This window comes from Pimephales promelas, chromosome 16 (assembly GCF_988280905.1).
Source record: "Pimephales promelas chromosome 16, fPimPro1.hap1.1, whole genome shotgun sequence".
Lineage (NCBI taxonomy): Eukaryota > Metazoa > Chordata > Actinopteri > Cypriniformes > Leuciscidae > Pimephales > Pimephales promelas.
In genome coordinates, this window is record NC_142784.1 from 18,465,448 (window position 1) to 18,485,345 (window position 19,898).

General features: G+C 38.9%; 1 protein-coding gene across 13 annotated transcripts in view; it reads left to right on the top strand.

Moving 5' to 3' along the window:
• msi2b (musashi RNA-binding protein 2b) overlaps positions 1-19,898 on the top strand; it is a 269,238-nt gene that overhangs the window by 65,502 nt on the left and 183,838 nt on the right. For all 13 annotated transcript variants that reach the window (XM_089121137.1, XM_089121136.1, XM_089121138.1 and 10 more), the window contains exon 6: positions 2,163-2,255. In XM_089121137.1, coding sequence (XP_088977263.1) covers positions 2,163-2,255 — 93 coding nt within the window. The remainder of the gene's footprint in view (positions 1-2,162; positions 2,256-19,898) is intronic.

Sequence of the window (19,898 nt, forward strand, 5' to 3'; positions counted from 1 at the left end):
CTCATTGTCAATAAGTGCCCATTTTCTGGCCATTTTTATAGACCGAGACAATAGGAAGAGACAGGAAATTCTGGGGAGAAAGAGTAGGAATGAGTTCATTGATCTATAAAGCATGGTGATACTGGTTTAATGTCCATCCATCCCTCTCTATATATATCTATCTGCACGCATCCATCCATCCCTCTCTATGTATGTCTATCTGTACGCATCCATCCATCCCTCTCTATTTATCTGTACGTATCCATCCATTCCTCTCTATGTACAGTATATCTATCTGTACGCATCTATCCATCCATCCCTCTCTATCTATCTGTACGCATCCATCCATCCTTCTCTGTGTGTCTATCTGCATCCGTCCATCCATCTGTCCATCAATCCATCCAAAGTTTGTCTTTATAAGTTTTCCATTTCTAGATAAAATTTATGCTTATTGCTTAAATTTATTGTAAATTATATTCATTTATTTGAATTTCATTTTGAAATTCTTATTGCAATTCTGCTCTTCTTGATTTTACTTGGTTATAATAGTTCCCAACCATCTTCACAATAATTGTTTTCCAAACAATAAACCAGTCAACATCTTCCAATAAACATCTTCCAACCACTAACTTGGGTGAGCTTAAAGGGATACTCCACTTTTTTTTTTTGGAAATAGGCTCATTTTACAACTCCCTTAGAGTTAAACAGTTGAGTTTTACTCGTTTTCGAATCCATTCAGCCGATTTTCTAATATTTAGAATAATATCAGTAACCAGACAGTTTCTGGTCTCATTGACTTCCATAGTAGGGAAAAAATATATACTGTGGAAGTCAATGAGACCAGAAACTGTTTGTTTACTGATATTCTTCTAAATATCAGAAAATCGGCTGAATACTTTCGAAAAAGGTAAAACCCAACTGTTTAGCTCTGGGGGCTTGGTAAAATGAGCCTGGGATACTCCACTCTTTTTGGAAATAGGCTCATTTTACAACTCCCTTAGAGTTAAACAGTCGAGTTTTACCATTTTCGAATCCATTCAGCCGATTTTCTGATATTTAGAAGAATATCAGTAACCAGACAGTTTCTGGTCTCATTGACTTCCATAGTAGGAAAAAATATATACTATGGTAGTCAATGAGACCAGAAACTGTCTGGTTACTGATATTCTTCTAAATATCCAAAAATTGTCTGAATGGGTTCAAAAACGGTAAAACACAACTGGAGTTGTAAACTGAGCCTATTTCCAAAAAAAGTGGAGTATCCCTTTAAAACCAGGTGCACTGTTTTTTGTGTGTGCACAATATAGGTCCACATGAGCGCCACATAAAATCACCTGCTGCATCACAGCTCTGACAATAAGCATACATTTAATAGAAATCCACGTGTGTCTAACATAAGCGGGAATTTGACAAGTTTCTTGTCTTTGTTAACTTCAAACAGGGCTTAACATTGCCTGAGGAGCTCTCTTGTTAGCCGTTATCATTGCCCTAAATGATAGGTGGGCTATTTGATCTCAGCGCACCAGCTCTCAGCACAATTAACGTTGCTGCATGAAGAGAAGTCGGGTCTCCGAGCTCCATATATCTCTCCAGCAGGGAGAGTTAATTGTGTTTTGAAAAATGGGCCTTGTTGCACGAATGTGACCTCTACTACTGTCTGTTCTCGCCGGTTTGAGATCCCGTCTTGCTCAGAGACTTCCAACTTTCCTACACCTTTTGTTTGTAACTCAATTAGAGTGTCTTTGAAGGTCTATATGAGCAGCTTGCTCTACGTGGTTTTCCTGAGAACTGTCCTCTGAAACTTTCCTGTTCCAGTTTTCTTAAATGGGCTGGGGTATTGTGTATTGGGGCTTCGCAACACAAGAAAAACACCATTAACAGCTCAGGTGTTTCTGTTAGTGTGAAACCAAAAAGTGTCAAGTCTGAAATGCTGAGAGAGAGAGGACAGGTACAGCAAGCAGCGTCGGGCATCGCAAGCTAGGTGTTACCCGTTCCCCAAGCACACTCTCACAACTCGACAAATCACACAGTACCTCCTCTTCAATCTCCCCGTGGGACATAAAACCCACAACCGGTCATCTCCCAATTCCCTCTTTTCCTCTTTGTCTTCTGTGCGTTTGAAGTCCTCTGAAGTGCTTTCACATAGGCCTAATCTCATGTCTTCTCTTCTCCCTCTCTTCCAGATGGTCACAAGAACAAAGAAAATATTTGTAGGCGGATTATCAGCTAACACAGTAGTTGAAGATGTGAAGCAGTATTTTGAACAGTTTGGCAAGGTAAGATCTCATTTTCTTTTTCCCTTTGGCTAATTTCATGGAGAGATGTATGTGTGTGAGGAAAAACGCTGTCCCTCAACAAATTCTTTCATGTGAAGACTTTCAAACAGGCTTTTTGAGATGTGGCCATTTGGAGATGAAAGACTAGTATTCGCCACTGGCTGAAGTAGCCAACACAATTTGCTTAAAGCTGCTGTATAATCATTTTAATGTTAAAATACTTTTCCTATCTCAGATATTAATGTGTAAGGACAACTAGAGTAGCAAGCCACCAGTTGGTTGGCTTACCTGAAATCTCTTCTGTGAACATCGCTGAGTTGGTCATTTATTCAACCAAATGGTGTGCTTGGACCTCACTAAGGTTGAGTAGTGATATAGATTGCCCAATTTGATTCTGATTCACAAGCTTTCGAATCTTTTTGGTTCAATTCGTGATTGCCAACATATTCATTACATATGGAAATAAAACCTCCCTCTTCTAATGATGTGTATACAGGGAAGTGTTTCAAACTGATTCAAACTGGCAACTTGTCTTTAATATAATCAATTAAAAGAGTTATTTGTTATAGGAATCAATCAATATTTTTTGTGCTGTATGTTTTTGAACCACTTTAGTCATTTGTTAAGGAAATCAAGCTACAATGTACATGCAGTGTAGTTTTGATTAATACTCATAACAAATCAACATAATAGTAATTTCTACAGTTCTGTTTGTTTTGAATCGCTAAAAATAACTGGCTCATAAGAGTATTTTGTCATTTTACTGTATAAACTGAGAACAGGCATTGAGTAAAAGATCAATGGGCTTTTATGAATCAGTATCATGATCATTCAAATAAGCAATTGAAAAATAAATGTTTTTACCCAGTCCTACCTTGACATGTTTTTCCAAGCCTGATATTTTCTACCAGATGATTGATTGATAACCCATATCTTTGTGTGGCCCAGGTGAACTTTTCTATGTGCGGTATGATATGACTTTGCGTTAGTTCACTGGTTCTTTCTATTTCAGGCTCTGTATAAATACCTAGCTCCATTTGTTTGTAATCAGCTGTGTCTGAGTGGACCTAACACACACTTGACTTGATTGAAGGGCTCAATTATGCAGATGTTTTACTTGCCCTGTGCTGTATGTCTTGCCCTGGGGGTGTTTTCAGCAGCGCCAGCGCTGGCAGTAGACAACCGCTAAATCATTGTGATTAAAGGAACGACGGAGGATTTGTAGCTTCTTAAGTCACAAGACTATATTAGTCTTACCACAGTCCGGTTTATTGAGGCATACTTGTCTGCGTCCTTACGTAAAGCTGTAGATCGTTATTTGGAATAGGCAGCGTGATCCAATAACGCTAAAGACCTCAGCGCTCAGTGTCTCGTTGTTTATGAGTTGTGAATCAAATGCACAGTCTAATGAAGCGTCTGTCTCCGCAGACAAGAAAATTACAAATTGACCATCCGATGGATACGCACTCGTGAGTAAAGGCGAAATAAGCCTTCAAAGTGACTTGCTAGAAGGTTGGATGCTCATTTGCTGCAACTCTTGATGACTCTGCAAGTCCGCCCACCTGGAGGTTTTGCCACACTGTGGTGTCAGTTGAGCTGATACCCGGAGGTTTGTGTGTGTGCATAGGGGCGTGTGTGCAGGCCAATTAACAGTGTCTCCTGGCGAGCAGTAGGTAGTGAGAGAATGAGGATCCTGGGAGGAGAGCAGGTGGCATGGGGCAGCAGGGTCACAGGATCTGTCTCCTCAGAAGCTGTGTTCTTCCTGAGCACTTTTCTGTGCTATGACAGCTTACACACTCGTGCACACACACATTTAAGTGGCACTAAGGGGCATTTATTGCACAACACTGCAGAATTAAGATTTTAAAAGCCTTTCCACAAAAGCTCTTTGAGTTAGATCCACTTTTCATTAGCATACAGTCATTTCGTGCTAATGCGGCATGTTGCCTTTTTTTTACTTTTAGAGGAAGGCATGCCTAAATAATTTCAGTGGTTTCATCCGAAACATTTAATGTGTTAAGAAAACAGACTTGGCATGGTAGCCTCGCTCCTTTCATAAACCTTCATGTGCCCTAATTACATAGGATGGCTTATGCTTAGTCATAGGTTTATTGTAATCGGCTTGGAGTAGATCTCCAAACAAAGTACACTTATTCTGCTAAGTTGAAACAACTCCTATTTACTTCATTACCACCCCCCCATCCCCTCCCTCTCTCACTTTAGTGTTCGCTGTGCTGTTGTGGCCAGGATTTAGTTTCATTAGGCCTGAGAGTTGTTTCCAAGCCAGTGCTCTGCCACAATCAGGCCTTTATGCCTCCTCTGTCCTGGTTCCCATATCGGCCTGGGTGACAGCCAACTTCTACCATTTCAGGGGCAAAATTTTAACCTCCTGCAGTCCAGATATACAGTTCGTCGTTGCATAATATACAATTAAAAAAAGAAATACTTAAATATATATTATATCTTTTTATATTATTCTATTATTTATATTATTAAATAATTATAAATAATATTTTCTATAACACATGTATGTATATACTGTATATTTGGTGTATAAAAAAAAACATATTCTATTAATTAATTATTTATATATTAATTATTTAGCTATTAATTATTTATATATTGTGTTATTTACATAATTGAATAATTTAACATGATTGAATGACATTTATTAATTATAATGATATTATGTATATGTATATATATATATATATATATATATATATATATATTTATACAATATTTTATGTAATTATATAATTGGTAAAAATATCATTTTATTACTTTCTATTTTATTAAGTAAATCACATGTTCAGTCTACTATAAGTTACAGTGATTATTAGACAAGTTAATACTTGGTCTCTGTGTGCTGTGCAGTGATGAACACACTAGTTACAACAGTTTTGTGTTGTAGCTACTATATTGTGTGCTAGGCACATCTACAACAGAATTACCAATCAATATTCAGAACTGTAATTATGTATTTTGTTTTATGTATTAAGTTTTAGATTTTAGAGACAACTTGAAATGGCAATTGCAATGTATTCATCTTCTAACACATTCCCTAGTATAGTAAGTAGGAAAATATTTTATCAAAATATCATTTTTTTTAAGCTCTCATGGACTTGGGTTACATCAGCAGAAAGGACATTTTTCAGCAATTGACTAGGGACTTAGAAAGTGAATAAGGTCAATTTTGGTTTCATGTTGTCCTTAAAAGTGAGAACTCGACCTAAGAATTGTGTATTATCACGTTGCCGTAATGAAATATCAGTTTTCTCTTTCTCTCAGCTTCAATATTCAGTGAGGACAGTGGGCTGCCTGTAATGACTGCATCCCGAGCACTCACTGTTAGTTAATTTAGCATACCTGGTGAACCACTAACATTTAATAACAGCATTCGATTTACCTCAGGCTCGGGTAATAAAAACAGTGCACTGCTCTATTTGCAAGGCTCACTGCATCACTGAATCCTTAAAGTCTGATTTGATAAGCTTGTTTAACGAGAGGTGTTTGTGGATTTGGTGTGAAGAGTTTATTTCAGACACATTTTCCTTGTGTACACTGTGAGACTGTGGGAATATGACAGCGTATCGGTAGTAAGAGTAATGGCGGCCATCCAAAGTTGCCTTAAAGATGCACCGTCTTCCTCCTTAGGTTAGTTCCTTTTCCATTCTTGGGGTGTATTTTTTTCGCCATAGTCCTTCAGCTTGTACATTTCATGCCTGGTGCTTTGTGAAGCTGCTTTAAGACAATCTCAATGGTTAAAATCACGATATAGCTAAATTGGATTGGTTAAAGTTAATGTGCATAAGAATATAATAAAGATTACCAAAAGCCTCTATGGACTGTTTGAAATCAGGGTTTAGATTTAACATCACACCGTTGCTTATGGTATACAGTATGTGACGGTTGTGTTCTGTGAATTTCCACTTCCTAAATTTAGTTTTCAGAGTATGCAGCTTCAGCTTTGTGAGCATTTCATGGTTTATTTTCTTTAAATGTCTTAGAAGGAACTTCATTGTCTGGGCAGAGATGTGTTATTTCTTATCAAAAGGCCCTTTGGACTGCCTTCCTCCATAAGAGTAGCCAGGGAAGTGTCCTCTATTCACTGTGAGGGTTAGCAGTAAATCCCCACGGACTTCTATGGAGCCCGTAGCCCTTAAATGTTCTCCACACATCAGTGGCCTTGCACAAGTGGGAAGTCACTAACAAAAGGTAGAAATTCTTAAGGGTGGCTGAAATAGTCAATCATGGGCTCCCCTCTCTCCAGTGCCCTCTGGAGTGAAGGGAGAAAACAAATGAGAAGCTAGTGAGGGATGAAAAGGGAAGGTAAGGACAAAAGCAGCTTTTGAACTGCTTGGTTGGGATTAGTTTTAAGATGATGCGCTCTCTCTAGACTCCTCCCTTCCTCTGCTCTCGTCTTCCTCAGCAATCCGAGCCCACACCTGTATTTGTTTCGCTACCGAGTCTTTAACAAGGTCTCAAAATGGCTTTCACAGAGCTTGTGTTAACCAGTGAAACCAAATCTTCTTGTGAAGATTGAAAACACAATTGATTTTGGGCAGGGCTGAGGTCGCCGGCCCAGACCTTGCTCTCTCTCCGCCTCTGTATGCTCTGACGTGCCTTGAGATTGATCTCTATCCTTCTTTAATTCCCTTTTTCCCCCTGCATTGTTTATCTTGGCTGAGCACACATCCAAAATGTCCAAAGTGTGTTCTCCCACTCCAAGGAAGTCTATAATACTTGGAAAGAGCTGTGCATTAGCATTTCCAATCATCTTAATGGTGGTTTGCTCGGTTGACACGCAAGTAGCGACTTCCCTGAGCTGTGACAGCAGTCACAAGAAAATGTCGAATCTTTAGTCTACAAAAGTCTAATTACCGGCAAAAAACATCTATTCTAATATTAAGAACGTTTTTATTGCTTGTAAACCCTTTTTTATTTTTTCAGAATACATTCACTTTTATTATGAAGGATTTGGTGCCATTTAAAAATAAGAATTAAGAACAATTTAAAATATTTTATTTTTAATTTATTCTTAAATTGTCTATTTTTTATTTAATATGAAATAATTGTGTATTTTAAAATTATAATAATTTAAAAAATGTGTATATTAAAGATGAACCACTTTTAATGAATAAATTGATGATTGATTCCTTATTCCTATTGTTAAAGGACAACTCCAGCGCAAAATGAACCTTTGGTCTAAATACACATTGGTACATAGTCAACCGTTGAGATTTGTTTTCATGATTATCAAATATAAAGAGTTTCATCTCTAAAACTGTTTAGCGTATAATGCTAGTATATGGGGCATGGAGTGATGAAAATAAAAATCGCTAGTTAATACCACTAACAAGGTTCAAAATAGCCCACAGTAACACTGTAGTGTAATCAGGGTCCCTACATGCAAACCGAAGCATTGAGAACGTTGTAAGTGTACCGACCATTTAATAAGAAGAAATTTTTGAAAGACAGTCCACTTCGCGAAAACAGGCAGGAGCCATCTTTGGAAAACAGTCTCGAGCAGTCGAACCACGAACACCGAACAAAGAACTTGGGTTGGCGTTCGTGGTTCGACTGCTCGATACTGTTTTCCAAAGATGGCTCCTGCATATTTTCGCGAAGTGGACTGTCTTTATAAAATATCTTCTTATTAAACAGTCTGTACACTTACAACGGTTTGCAGGCAGGGACCCTGATTACCTTGTTAGTGTTGGGCTGTTTTGAGCCTTGATAGTGGTTACTCTATGCCCCATATACTAGCGTTATAAGCTAAACAGTTTTTAGAGATAAAACTCTTTACATGTCGATAATCATGAAAACAAATCTCAGAGAACGGTTGACTATGTACCAATGTGTAATTAGACCAAAGGTTCATTTTGCGCCGGAGTTGTCCTTTAAGTGGCACTCATTTTTAGGGTTGGGTATTGAGAATCGAGTATCGATTGGAACCGGGACTAACTTTTCGTTTTTCCCGGAATCGTTCAAAAGTTAAAATTTCGATTCCTAGTTTCGATATTCACAGTCCGCCGACCGGAAGAAGAAACCGCTGAACAACACCAACGAAGAAGCGTCTACCGGAAGTGTTGGCATAACCGCGCGAGTCGAACATGAGTAGCTTATGTCTGCGGTCCAAAGTGTGGCTTCACTTTTCTAAAAAATAACGAAATCTCTGCAAAATGCAAAATTTGTGACAGAAGGAGTATTTCCTTCAGAAAGACCGTTGGTTAGCAAGGTTAGCTAAACTTTTTTGACCCTGCCTCTTAAAAGAATCGGAATCGAGAATCGTTAGGAACCGGAATCGAAACAAGGAATCGGAATCGGAATCAGAATCGTTCAAATTCAAACGATACCCAACCCTACTCATTTTCCTTAATATTGACTTGATGTATGTATTTACACCATCTGCCTGCTAACCAGTCAAACTTTGCCCCCTTAGTACTTGTCTTTCTCAACATCCCCAACATTTTGGTTGTACTAATTGTGTATGAATGCCATGGTACGTATTTGTAATGAAAGCTTAATATTTCTTCTTTCATGGCAGAATGCGCTAGGGACCTGTCTTGTAGCAGTTGGTGTGTAAATGATCTTTTAAAACATTTTGCTGAAAGAAAAATAAAACTAAAAAAAAAAGAAAAAGGGTACCCAGAAGATTCCCCCTCAGTTGTCGGCGGAGGGCTCAGAAGCTCAGACTCACTCACGGTTAGTGGTTCTACAGTGCAGGCGGCGAGATTAGCTTAGCAGGACTGTTTGAAAGAAAAATGAAACAAATGATTAAACACTCTCCCTGACCTTTGTTTGCTCTAAGTATTGGCCTTGTTTCCAGGAGTCAAGGGGGGATGATTTTAAAACGTCCACTGGAGAATTGGAAGTTAAACTGCTTCTTGGCAATGATTTCCATTTTGATTCCACTCTTTTCTTTCTTGTCTCCTTAAGTCTGTAGTTCAGCAGTACATCTTGTTGTTCAGGACCTCCCCAGAGTGCATCATTTATAAACTTGCGGTGATGGATTGGCCTTAGTTTAACTGCCTTGTATGCACCAGAAGGCCCCTGTGCCTTTTACCTTATACCCATCATCAGAAGGCTAGTTTGGGTCATTTATAGCATCATTTACCTGGACTTCTTTAAATCACGTCGTCCAATGGAAAGAGCTTGACCACATTTGGCTAACTTAATCACTCTAATCACTCTCTGTTAATTGCTTTTTCCTCGTCAAAGTCCCTGTGCTCTAAGATGATTTAGAGGGCACGGAAGCTGGAATCAAGGTCTTGTAGATGTCGTCAGAGAGGTGGCGATGCAAGGTTTCATCATAGGGGCTGGCTTCATCTTCGACTCTGAAAACAAAAATGTGTTTCATGCGCTTTATGTATTTAGATTATTAGCTTTTAAGTGCAAATTTGAGATATGATGAAGCTTTACATTGGGGAAAACTATATTTAATTAGTGTTTGGGTTTTGGTTGAGAAATAGCGGTATGCCATTAACACATTGTCCTTTTAGTTTTGATTATAATCTTTAATTATTAGAACATTTTGGAATTTAGTAAGTCAGACATCCATATGAACTTGCACAGATGCAATGTCTTTGGCCGCTCATGGATTGCTTTACTTTATCTGCTTTTTTGTGATTGCTTTTAACCTGTTTTCCACCTGTGCTTGTGTTATCCAAGTAAATCTTCAAACAGGGTCTGTTTGTATGCATAGTTTGCTTTGATTGCCATTGAACTGAGTCACTGGGATAGATAGGCCTCCAGGGCTGGTCACATTTGTTTCAAAGGACCAGTCGTTCTTTAAGAAGATTGACCGTGATTGAGGAGGATTTTCAGGCCCTTCTAACATGAGCAAATATCTGAGAGATAGCAAGCATCAAACCGCAGGCTATTTTCGGTTGTAGAGAAAGACACAAGCCGAATGAAGAGGTAAAATGCTTCTCTGAGATTGTCCACAATTTAAAGGTAGGTTTTTTTTTGAGGGTCAAAAGATCTGCTTTGGCTTCAGCTCAACTTTCTGCATTGAGTGGCACTATCAGATCAGCTTTGGCCGCTCCCACTGTGCCTGAAGCCGCGTCGGCCGATTGCCATCTTTTCCACCACTCCCTAGGCATAGAGTGCACCAATTAAATCAGCTCGGTGCTCTATTAGGATTTAACCGGGAAAAAAGGGACCCATTTCTATAGAGACCATGACATTTCCAATCCCCCTACTGGCACCACCCGTTCACCTGTGGAGATAGCCTTGGAGTGGTAATAACTTTTGACTCAGGGGGGCTTCTGTGATCTTCAAGCTTCCAAGATGTGGCCTCAAATAAGCCTCCACCTGCCAGGCCGGCTCTTAGTGAGAGAGGCACCTCTGTGTCCCGTTGCGCTGTGAGCTCACAGGAAGTCTGCACCGGGCTGATATTCCACAAAGCTGTGCAGGAGCATAGAAGCAAAAGCAAGTTTTGAGTGACAGCTTCCTTTCACTCTCAAACGTGACAGTTGGAAAACAGGATTATCGCCGCGTAATTCAGACCGTGGTCCGTTGTGAACTTTGAGAGGAGCTTTTTGGCGATTTGTTTTTTGAATTTCTCCTTCGGCGGAGAAGATTGATACGCTCGTAGTTCTCTCATCAGCTCAAAGAGGCGGATGCGAAGAAACGAGAACATTTAAATGCTCAGCATGAAAACAGTCAGTGTGAGCTCGAGAGAAAGACGCGGCGATGAGAGAGAAATTATAACTAGAGTTGTCTCTCCTCAGCGTCCCTCCAAAATCTGATTGGGCTGACAGCATGGGTGCTTATTTGGCGCAGGGCCATCCGAACGCTAACACGCTGTTACACGTCGTGCACGAGTAACATAAAAAAAGCACATAAAACAATGTCCCATTGGGATAACTACCTCTCCCACTCAGAATGCTTTGAAAGCTTTAAATGGCCTTCTTTCGGTCCCGCTCTCTCCTTCCACCTTATGCTCACTAAAAGGTACAGCTTGTTTTTTTTTTTCTCCCCGCAGCTTGATGCAAAGCTTTAATGAAGCCTCAACGGTATTGGGCATCATATACAATTATCAGGCTTACACTGCGAAGAATGGCTGTATAATGTACGCTAAAGCTGCGTAGGGGCTCTAGTGGACCGGTGCCAAGTGGTGTGAGGGAGAGATAGGAAAAGAGACACATAAGATGGAAGAAAAGGCCTCATCCGCATATAATTAGACTGAATTTGCTTAGAGACTCAGCCTTTCTTAAAGGGCATGTCCTCTCAGATGAGTGTCAACAACTGTGGGGTTCTGTTGTGTTGCCTCTGTAGATGTGGAGATAGAGGAGGGGGAGGCGAGAAGGATAAATGGATGAAGCAGATTGGATTGATAAATGTATTCGGCGCATGCTGGCACACATTGCGCGCGTTAGCGAGCTCCTCATGACTGTTTGCACTGTTTGAAGCAAGCAAGCAATGAAGCCTTGAAGGACTCTCCAGGCTGCATTGCTAATTAACTCAAATGCCAATGCATTACCTGGCTGCTTTCTTTGTTTTTGTTTTTTAACAAACTCTCACGCCGCCCCGCTCCATGGTCCCGGGTCAGGCATAATACGTCATTGGAGAGCACAGTAAGGTTGAATTCGCACCGTGGGGGTTGTGGGTTTATTGTCGCTTGAGATGGATCCCGTGGAGTAGTGTAGCGAGAGGCCAAGGTTAAGTCCCTCACCAAATGCATGAAGATGCGCCCGAGACGGGATGAACGGGAATGCAGAAATGGAGATATTTTTGTGCATCAAAGTAATGAGCATGTTTTGTATATTTTGTTAGTTTAGTACCTTCTGTAGTGAGTAAATCTTGACACCTCTGAGTCATAAATGAAGCTTTTTGTCAGGTTCTAATTGGAAAGATATCCCAAATGCACCAGAGCAAGTTTGGGCAAACCCTTCCATATTTTAATGACAAACACATTTGCAATGACAGATATATATATATATATATACTAGACTTCAGGAAATGATACTTCCTTAGGCAAGCCGCTCCAGCACGGAGCCTGAGCACCCGCTGCCCTCCTCCCTTACGCTGGCTTCCTTCCCAGGCAGTGATCCTTTTTAGATTTGACTTATGAAAATAAAAACACTCGCAATCCATTAAAATGAATTATATTTTGCTGACTGATTTATCGTCCCCTGAAGGTTTCCAACAAGAATAACTTGGCATTAAATGTCACCTTGAAATGGATTAAAGGAGACATAGATTTTGTAATTGTTTTCACTGTCTGCGAATAAGTTTTGCTGTGTTTTTCAGGTCCTCCTGACGGTCTTTATCAGCACCATGGGGGTAAGTGACGGTTCGAAATGTCACAGGGACTCTTTTGAAAAGGCAGCTTGTCAGTTTTATCCCGACGTCAATGAGTCGTCGACTGGCCTGCTGGTGCCGTTGCCTCGGGAGCCGAACTTCACAATGAGGGAGTGAATGTTTCAGATGATTAAAAAGAAGACTAGTACAAGCGCTCTAATTTCCCTCCACAGCAGGTGGTTGTCATCCATCCTTCCAAACAGCTGGTGGGAGGGTGGGCCGGGGGCTGGCAAGGAAGGGGTCTGGGCCTGGTGCCCCCATCACCCGCCTTAATGACAACACACTGCTTCCCCGGCGTCCAAACAGCAGCCGCACGCGCAGATGTTCTATCTGCGTTTCTGACGAAATGCTGTCGAGACCGCTCAGAGACCCCAGGGTGTTTTCAAATTGTCCTGAAGGTCTGGCCTTCTGGCACTTCCTCTGAGTGGCCACATATTGCGAGTACCATCAAAACATGCTTTTCGGGGTGTCTGGGGCCCAAATTGCTAATTTAATGTCGGAACTGAGGTGTAGTGGTTAAATTTGACTCTGGCTTGTGACTCTCATTTTAACCACCATTTCTTTGGTGTCATTGCAATAGGAAAACGATCAAACGTAAAATGAATTGTGGCGCAGTAAACACGACTGGCATAGAAAAAAATGCTAGCAAACCGCATGGCACATGTCTGTTTGAAGTGCCAACGTTAAGGGCACCCAAACTAAGACCAAATCATTCACAGCGTGACTCGTCAGGAGAAGAAAGGCCAACTGACTTCAGTTTTGGGGTCCAGACTTAATTAAAATTATCACATGCTGCAGAGAATCAAACAGAGATGCATGCCGTGTTCCGCTATGATAAATAGGAAGCGCAACTGCAAGAAGAAAGCGTATGAAAAAAGGACTTTACCCCCACCTCCTCCTCTGTTTGATCTGTCACAGTGGTCCAAACAGGCTGACCGCACCACCCTGGGTGTCAAAGGGAGCTCTTTTAAGTCTTTCGCAATCTCCTGCACCCTGTTGGCTCTAAGTCTTGCTCTCAGGGTGGAGGTGCCATCTCTGCTAATTATTTCGTATCAAGAATGAGTCGGATTTTAGACCACAATGTAATGCGTGCCACTTTCTCTCCCAATCCGCCAGTACTGATGGGTGCTCCTCGCAGGGTGCCAGGTTCCCCATGGTTGGCACAGACTGCCAGTCGTTTTGTTTATGAAGAAACAGACGGATGGCAATCACCACAGAATGATTGTGAATGAAGGGGAATTTACCAGCTTTGTGAACCAAAGTCCCCCATTCTACATGACAAGAGTAAATTACAATATGCCAAACACATTGGTGATGTTTCTCTAGTTTCTTTGTCATTTTTGTTCCTTTTACATTAACACTAGAAGTGCCAGAATTCCAAAACTACTAGAACGGCCACAAACGGTCATTTTGACCGTTAGATTCAAAACGGTGTTTATTTCTTTGACGAATAATTTTCGTAATTATTTTCGCCAACCACATTTTTTCAAAGACGGAAACGAGACGATAACTAAATAAAAACTAGGTTTGAATGACAAAAACTATGACGAAAATGTTAGATAGTGACGATATGCGAAGCGGTCAATAGGCTAATAATAATAATAGGACTAGCAGAACTAGTGAACAGCCCATGCAGCAAAACAAACAGCGCAGGACAGGGCAGCAGAGCTCACCAGGATCATCCGATATGAATTGAACATCTGGATCCACCGTGTCTGATGATAGCAGCCGTCTCTTTTTCCTTGATGTGAACTCTGACTCTGAATCACTCTCTGATGATATATAACGCAAGTATTGATAACTGTAGTCTGGTTTTGTTTGCTTATTTCTGATCAACAACTAATGTAGAAATTATTATAAAGCAAACACCACTACAGAGGTGACCGGACGGACCTTTCTGTTGACAGTTGAGAGAGAGACCACGATCAACCGCGGGATATTTAACAAAAAAATATCGCGAAATTCAGTGCGGTCAATATGACCGTCTATGGCCGAAATAGGTAAATATGTTCATTTGTTTTGTTTTGCCTTACGTTTACGTAACTTAATTTAAATGAAAATCATTTTAAATGAAAATACAGACAATTTTTGGAAAAGTCAGTTACCAGCAGGATTCTATTATTTTTTTCAACAAAGTTATTGTAGATATAAAATTCAAAACGGTCAAAATGACCGTTGTGGCCGTTCTAGTGTTAATGGCTGCATTCACACAGAATACAGTTGTAAGTCCTGTTTTAAAGTGCTAAATATGGTTACTTTGACACACAGTTCAGTTATAAACGAGAGTGACGATCACACTTTTCATGACTTTCTTACATTTGCTGGATTCTTTGGTGAAAATGAGTGAATTGTAAATTTATGATAATCCTAACATTTCTTGTTAGTTTTTTTAATTCTTAGTTTGAACAGACAGCAGGATCAGTGAATATTTGCATAGGACAGAGTTTAAATTGGTATTTTTGACCTGGTCTAAATTTGACACACGTCAAATAATGTGCTTTTTACTGTTACAGCAGAACTTTCTGACTTTCATTTTCTTCCCTTTACTGGAGGACTGACCTTGCTCCCTCGAGCTTTGCACAGCCAAGCCCTCTCTACCCCTGAATCGGATAACAAGCTTGCTCTCTGCCGCTATCCTGCTTCCCCATGACCTTTCATTTCATACTGTATCTTCCTTCATCTTTCTCTTCCTCACCCACATACTCGATCCATCTCTTTTCAGTTTTATGCTCCTAAACTTTGTTTAGAAAGAAGAGAACAATGCAACTTTCTTTTAAGGCCTCTATGCTGCAATTTACTCTGATTGTTGGCTTTTTTAAAAGTGTTTGTATGTTTTCTAGCATTGTGGGTTGCTATGCAATCCTTTTGAACAGTTTGAAATTGTTGTCCCTTGATAATGCAAGGCACGTTCGTTATGAAATTTTGCTATACTGTTAGCGTACCAATCCAATATTTTTACTGATCATCTGTTTTTGTTTATTTTTTATTCTAAACTTGGATTTGACATTTATTTTTTTCCAAATCACTGTATTATTATTTGATATACAGTCATTTGACCGTATTTATACACTGAACTTTGTTAAATACTGATGAGGCATAACAAGACTCAGGCTTAGAAAAATTTAAACCAAAACATTGGCCGAATAAACAATAAAACTACGGCTTCTATCCTGTTAGGGAGTGAATAATTGCATGTTGCTGGAATGCACCAAGCCTCAATGTGACCTTTCAGAAGCACAAAATACATATACATGCTCTGTGGCAAATAGATTTCATTCTGCACGTCTTTTATATTCTAATTTAGTGGGAATTTATGCATGCCATGGGAGAGATTTCAGAGACGGCATTCAAGCCTCTCAGATTTGGTGTTTGGAACATTAAACACAATGCACCGTGTAAAAGCATAGCTTGTTTGGAGTGAAGGATTTGAGCAAGCGAGAGAGAGAAAAGCATGAGAGAGTGAGAATAAGTCAGGGAGGGAGGGAAGGGAGTGAGTGACTTGTATCTGAGTTTTTTTTTTTTTTTCCTACAGCTGCCGTCTGTGTTTGTATGTGCACGAGCAGGATTTTTGGCAGTTGTGCCTTTGTGCCTCTGTCAGTTCATGAATCGAGCTTCAATACTCTGCTTCCTCAACCCCCAAACCCCACCCCATCACACCTGATTCACTCTGACAAAAGGCCCTAATGGCTCAATATTTTACTGTGGATTTTGAGAGCAGGCTGAGCGAGAGACTCTTGGAGCCCATCTGTCGCATCTGCTCCCCCTTCTACACATGTGACATTCACTCAGGAGTCTTTTAATTCATGAACGCAACTTGGAAAGAGCTCTTGGAGCATGTGACAAATTGCTGTGAAGTGCGACGATTGGATCGGACTCGTTCGCTCGTGCACTCGCGTTATCGGTGCGTATTCGACCGAATACACATCTGGTTGGGAAGGTTGCCATCGATGAGACAGGCCGTAGCTCGCTAATTGAAGCTTCGTAAACAATCAACGTTGAAAATAAACAAACACGTGCATTAGTCTGAGTGGATCGGATTGTTACCTGATTTGGTAAAGACTGATCAAGTTGTTGATGGATTGAGTTTTTTTTATATTTATATACATAGCATGATTGTTAAAGGAGTAGTTCACTTTAAAAAAAAACATTTGCTGATAATTTACTCACCCCCATGTCATCTAAGATGTCTATGTCTTTCTTTCTTCAGTCGAAAAGAAATTAAGGTTTTGATGAAAACATTCCAGGATTTTTCTCCATATAATGGACTTTACTGGTAACCAAACGTTTCAAGGTCCAAAAGACAGTCTCAGTGCAAACTGTTCAAAGGGCTTTAAATGATTCCAGACGATGTATAAGGGTCTTATCAAACGAAACGATCGCTCATTTTAAAAAAACAAAAACAAACGAAGTTTAAGTTTTATAAGCACAAATGGTCGCCTTGCTCTGTTCTATGATGCGCGTTCCTGACTGTCCTGTTTTAACTCGTTCATCAAAATGAACAAATCTTTTTTCGAATCAATTCGTTCATTTCGTTCGTTGAATGAACCAAATGACACGAAAAAAGAGTTGAGTTTGAACAGGAGAGTAAGTGAGTAGACATGGGAGTGAGTAAATTATCAGCAAAAGTTTTTTTTCAAAGTGAACTACTCCTTTAACTGAATATAGTTACTGACAGATTATACTTTTTTTAATGGTGGCAATGTGTTTTTAATATTGCTGTCAAACGATTAATTGGGATTAATCGCATCCAAAATAAAAGTCTGTGTTTATATATATATATATATATATATATATATATATAAATACACACACATGCTTGTATATATTTAAGAAATATTTCCATGTATATACTGTATATAGATTTATATATAATTTATATTATATAGAAATATAAATATTTTATATATAAATAATATTTTTTTCTTAAATATACATGCATGTGTGGGTATTTATATTATATATATACAAAATAATTATACACAGCGTATTTATTTTGGAAGCGATTAATCGCGATTAATCGTTTGACAGCTCTGGTTTTTAAGCAACACATTTACAATAATTGACTCCTGGTAGAGGCTGGTCTCATAAATAAATTATGATACCATAATTTACTGACTGGTAAGGATTTAATTAGACAAATAATACTTCACACTTGCACTCTGTTAACAATCCTAAACATCTTTTAAAGGAATGACTACATAAAAAAGTTTATCAAAAACTTACTAGCCTCTACCAACAGCCAGTTAACAACTACATCTAACTCAATTTCCAGAGGCTTGTTCCTGAGCCACTGAATGACCTTCAGTTTGCACACTTTCATGCCTCTGCCGTAGAAGTGGGCTTTTCCCCCCCGTAGAGGCCAAACTGGGGAAACTGAGTGTGTTCTCCCAGCACTTAATAACCATTCACACCATCAGAATGCTTCATTACACACCTTGACCTCTGTGGCATTTTCTCTTCACTGTGGATTTTACGGCAGCTCTGCAAAAAGAGTGAGAGAGGGAAGGAGAGTCTGATTGTCAGGTGCAGTGTTTTGTAATTACTGTAGCTGCAGCTGTAGAGTTGAACAGTTCTGCTGGCTGGCTTTATTAGATTCTGTCAAACATCTCTCTCCCTCACACATCACCCCTTTCTTTGCAGCCCGTTTCCATCTGAATGCTTTATATTGAGAAAACCTGTTAGAGGAGAAGTGGACCACACTAATCCTCATCTTACACTGTGATGATAACATGAGTTAGAGCCACCTTTAAGAACAAGCGAGCATTGACTTCGCTAAATGACCTCAACTCCGAAGCCGTTTTATGTAACCTACAGTATAAACACAGATTTTTAGTGGTGATTGCCAACGCAAGCATACATAGTGTTATGGATTTGAGCAAACTTCTGTCGCAAAATGTTAAACTACACCATTTGTGATCGGGTGCGGTTTGTTTTGAAGTGATATTACTTTTCTAAGCAATTTATGATCATTTTCTTTTTTACCATATCAGACTAGACCAGAATATCATAGGGTAAAATATTGTAATATGTAATGTTTTTTTTGTCTTTCTCGTATATTTACATTTTCTGTTTATTCTACTCTCGTTATGTAGAAAAATACACTCCAGTCTTGCAGTCTGTATTTTTTATATTATATTATATTATATTATATTATATTATATTATATTATATTATATTATATTATATTATATTATATTATATTATATTATATTATATTATATTATATTTATAATATATATATTATTTAGGTCTCGGCATTGATTAATCACATCCAAAATAAAAGTTTGTTTACATTATGTGTGTGTGTGTGCAATTGTGTATGTATAAATACACACATGCATGTATATTGAAGCAAAATATCTTTATATATAAATATTTATTTTTATGTATAATATAATTATGTACTGTATGAGTGTGTGGATAAAATATAATACCCAGTATGCAAATATTTCTTAAATATAGGCTATACATGCATATTTGTATATTTAAAATAACACTTTTATTTTGGAAGCGATTAATCGTTGCCCAGCAATAATTATATTATAACTTGTCTTATATCATATCTTGCAGTTTTATATTGTATTAAATTAAATTTTTAGATTTATTCTATTAATTTGTGTATATATTTGTATTTCATTATATTTACTTTCTAAATAATCTCATGATTAGTATTAATCCCTTAATAACTGATTAATAAATCCCACCACAAGAGTTTTTACATTTATCCATTGCTCACATTTTCTTCACAACAAGTCAAAATGTATTTTTTATTGCCTTTTCAGTGACTCGTGCTTGGTTATTCTCTGTTATTCATTCATTTGCATCCACAGAAATGTTATCATGGTCATGAAGGTCTCTGAGGTAAGCGTATCTCTGGAGCATATGAATATAGTTGATATAATTAGCCTCAGTATTGTAAGGGAGAGGAGGAGAGGACAGTGTGTATCAGTCATCTGAAGATGCCCTGACCTCTGTTAAGCTTTCTGAGTCAGCAAGAATAACTTGACCTACACACACTTACTTCCTCACAATATTTCCCCTTCTCTATCTTTATCTCTCTCTCTCTCTCTTTCTCATCTCCTCTTCATTCCTTACACACTCTCCAAGGTTCTGCCAGCTGGCAGGCAAGCAGCAATCCTTATTTTATGTCATTTACAAAAACGTCATTGGCATTTTACGCATCATATACCCAGATGTGTCCTTCCAGGGTGGCAGATTGCCTGGATTTATTGATCTAGATTTAACTCAGAAGCGTGTCTACATTGTTAAAGTCAGAAATCAAAACAGACCTCATTTTCATTGCCGTTTAGATTTTTATTTATTTTATATGTA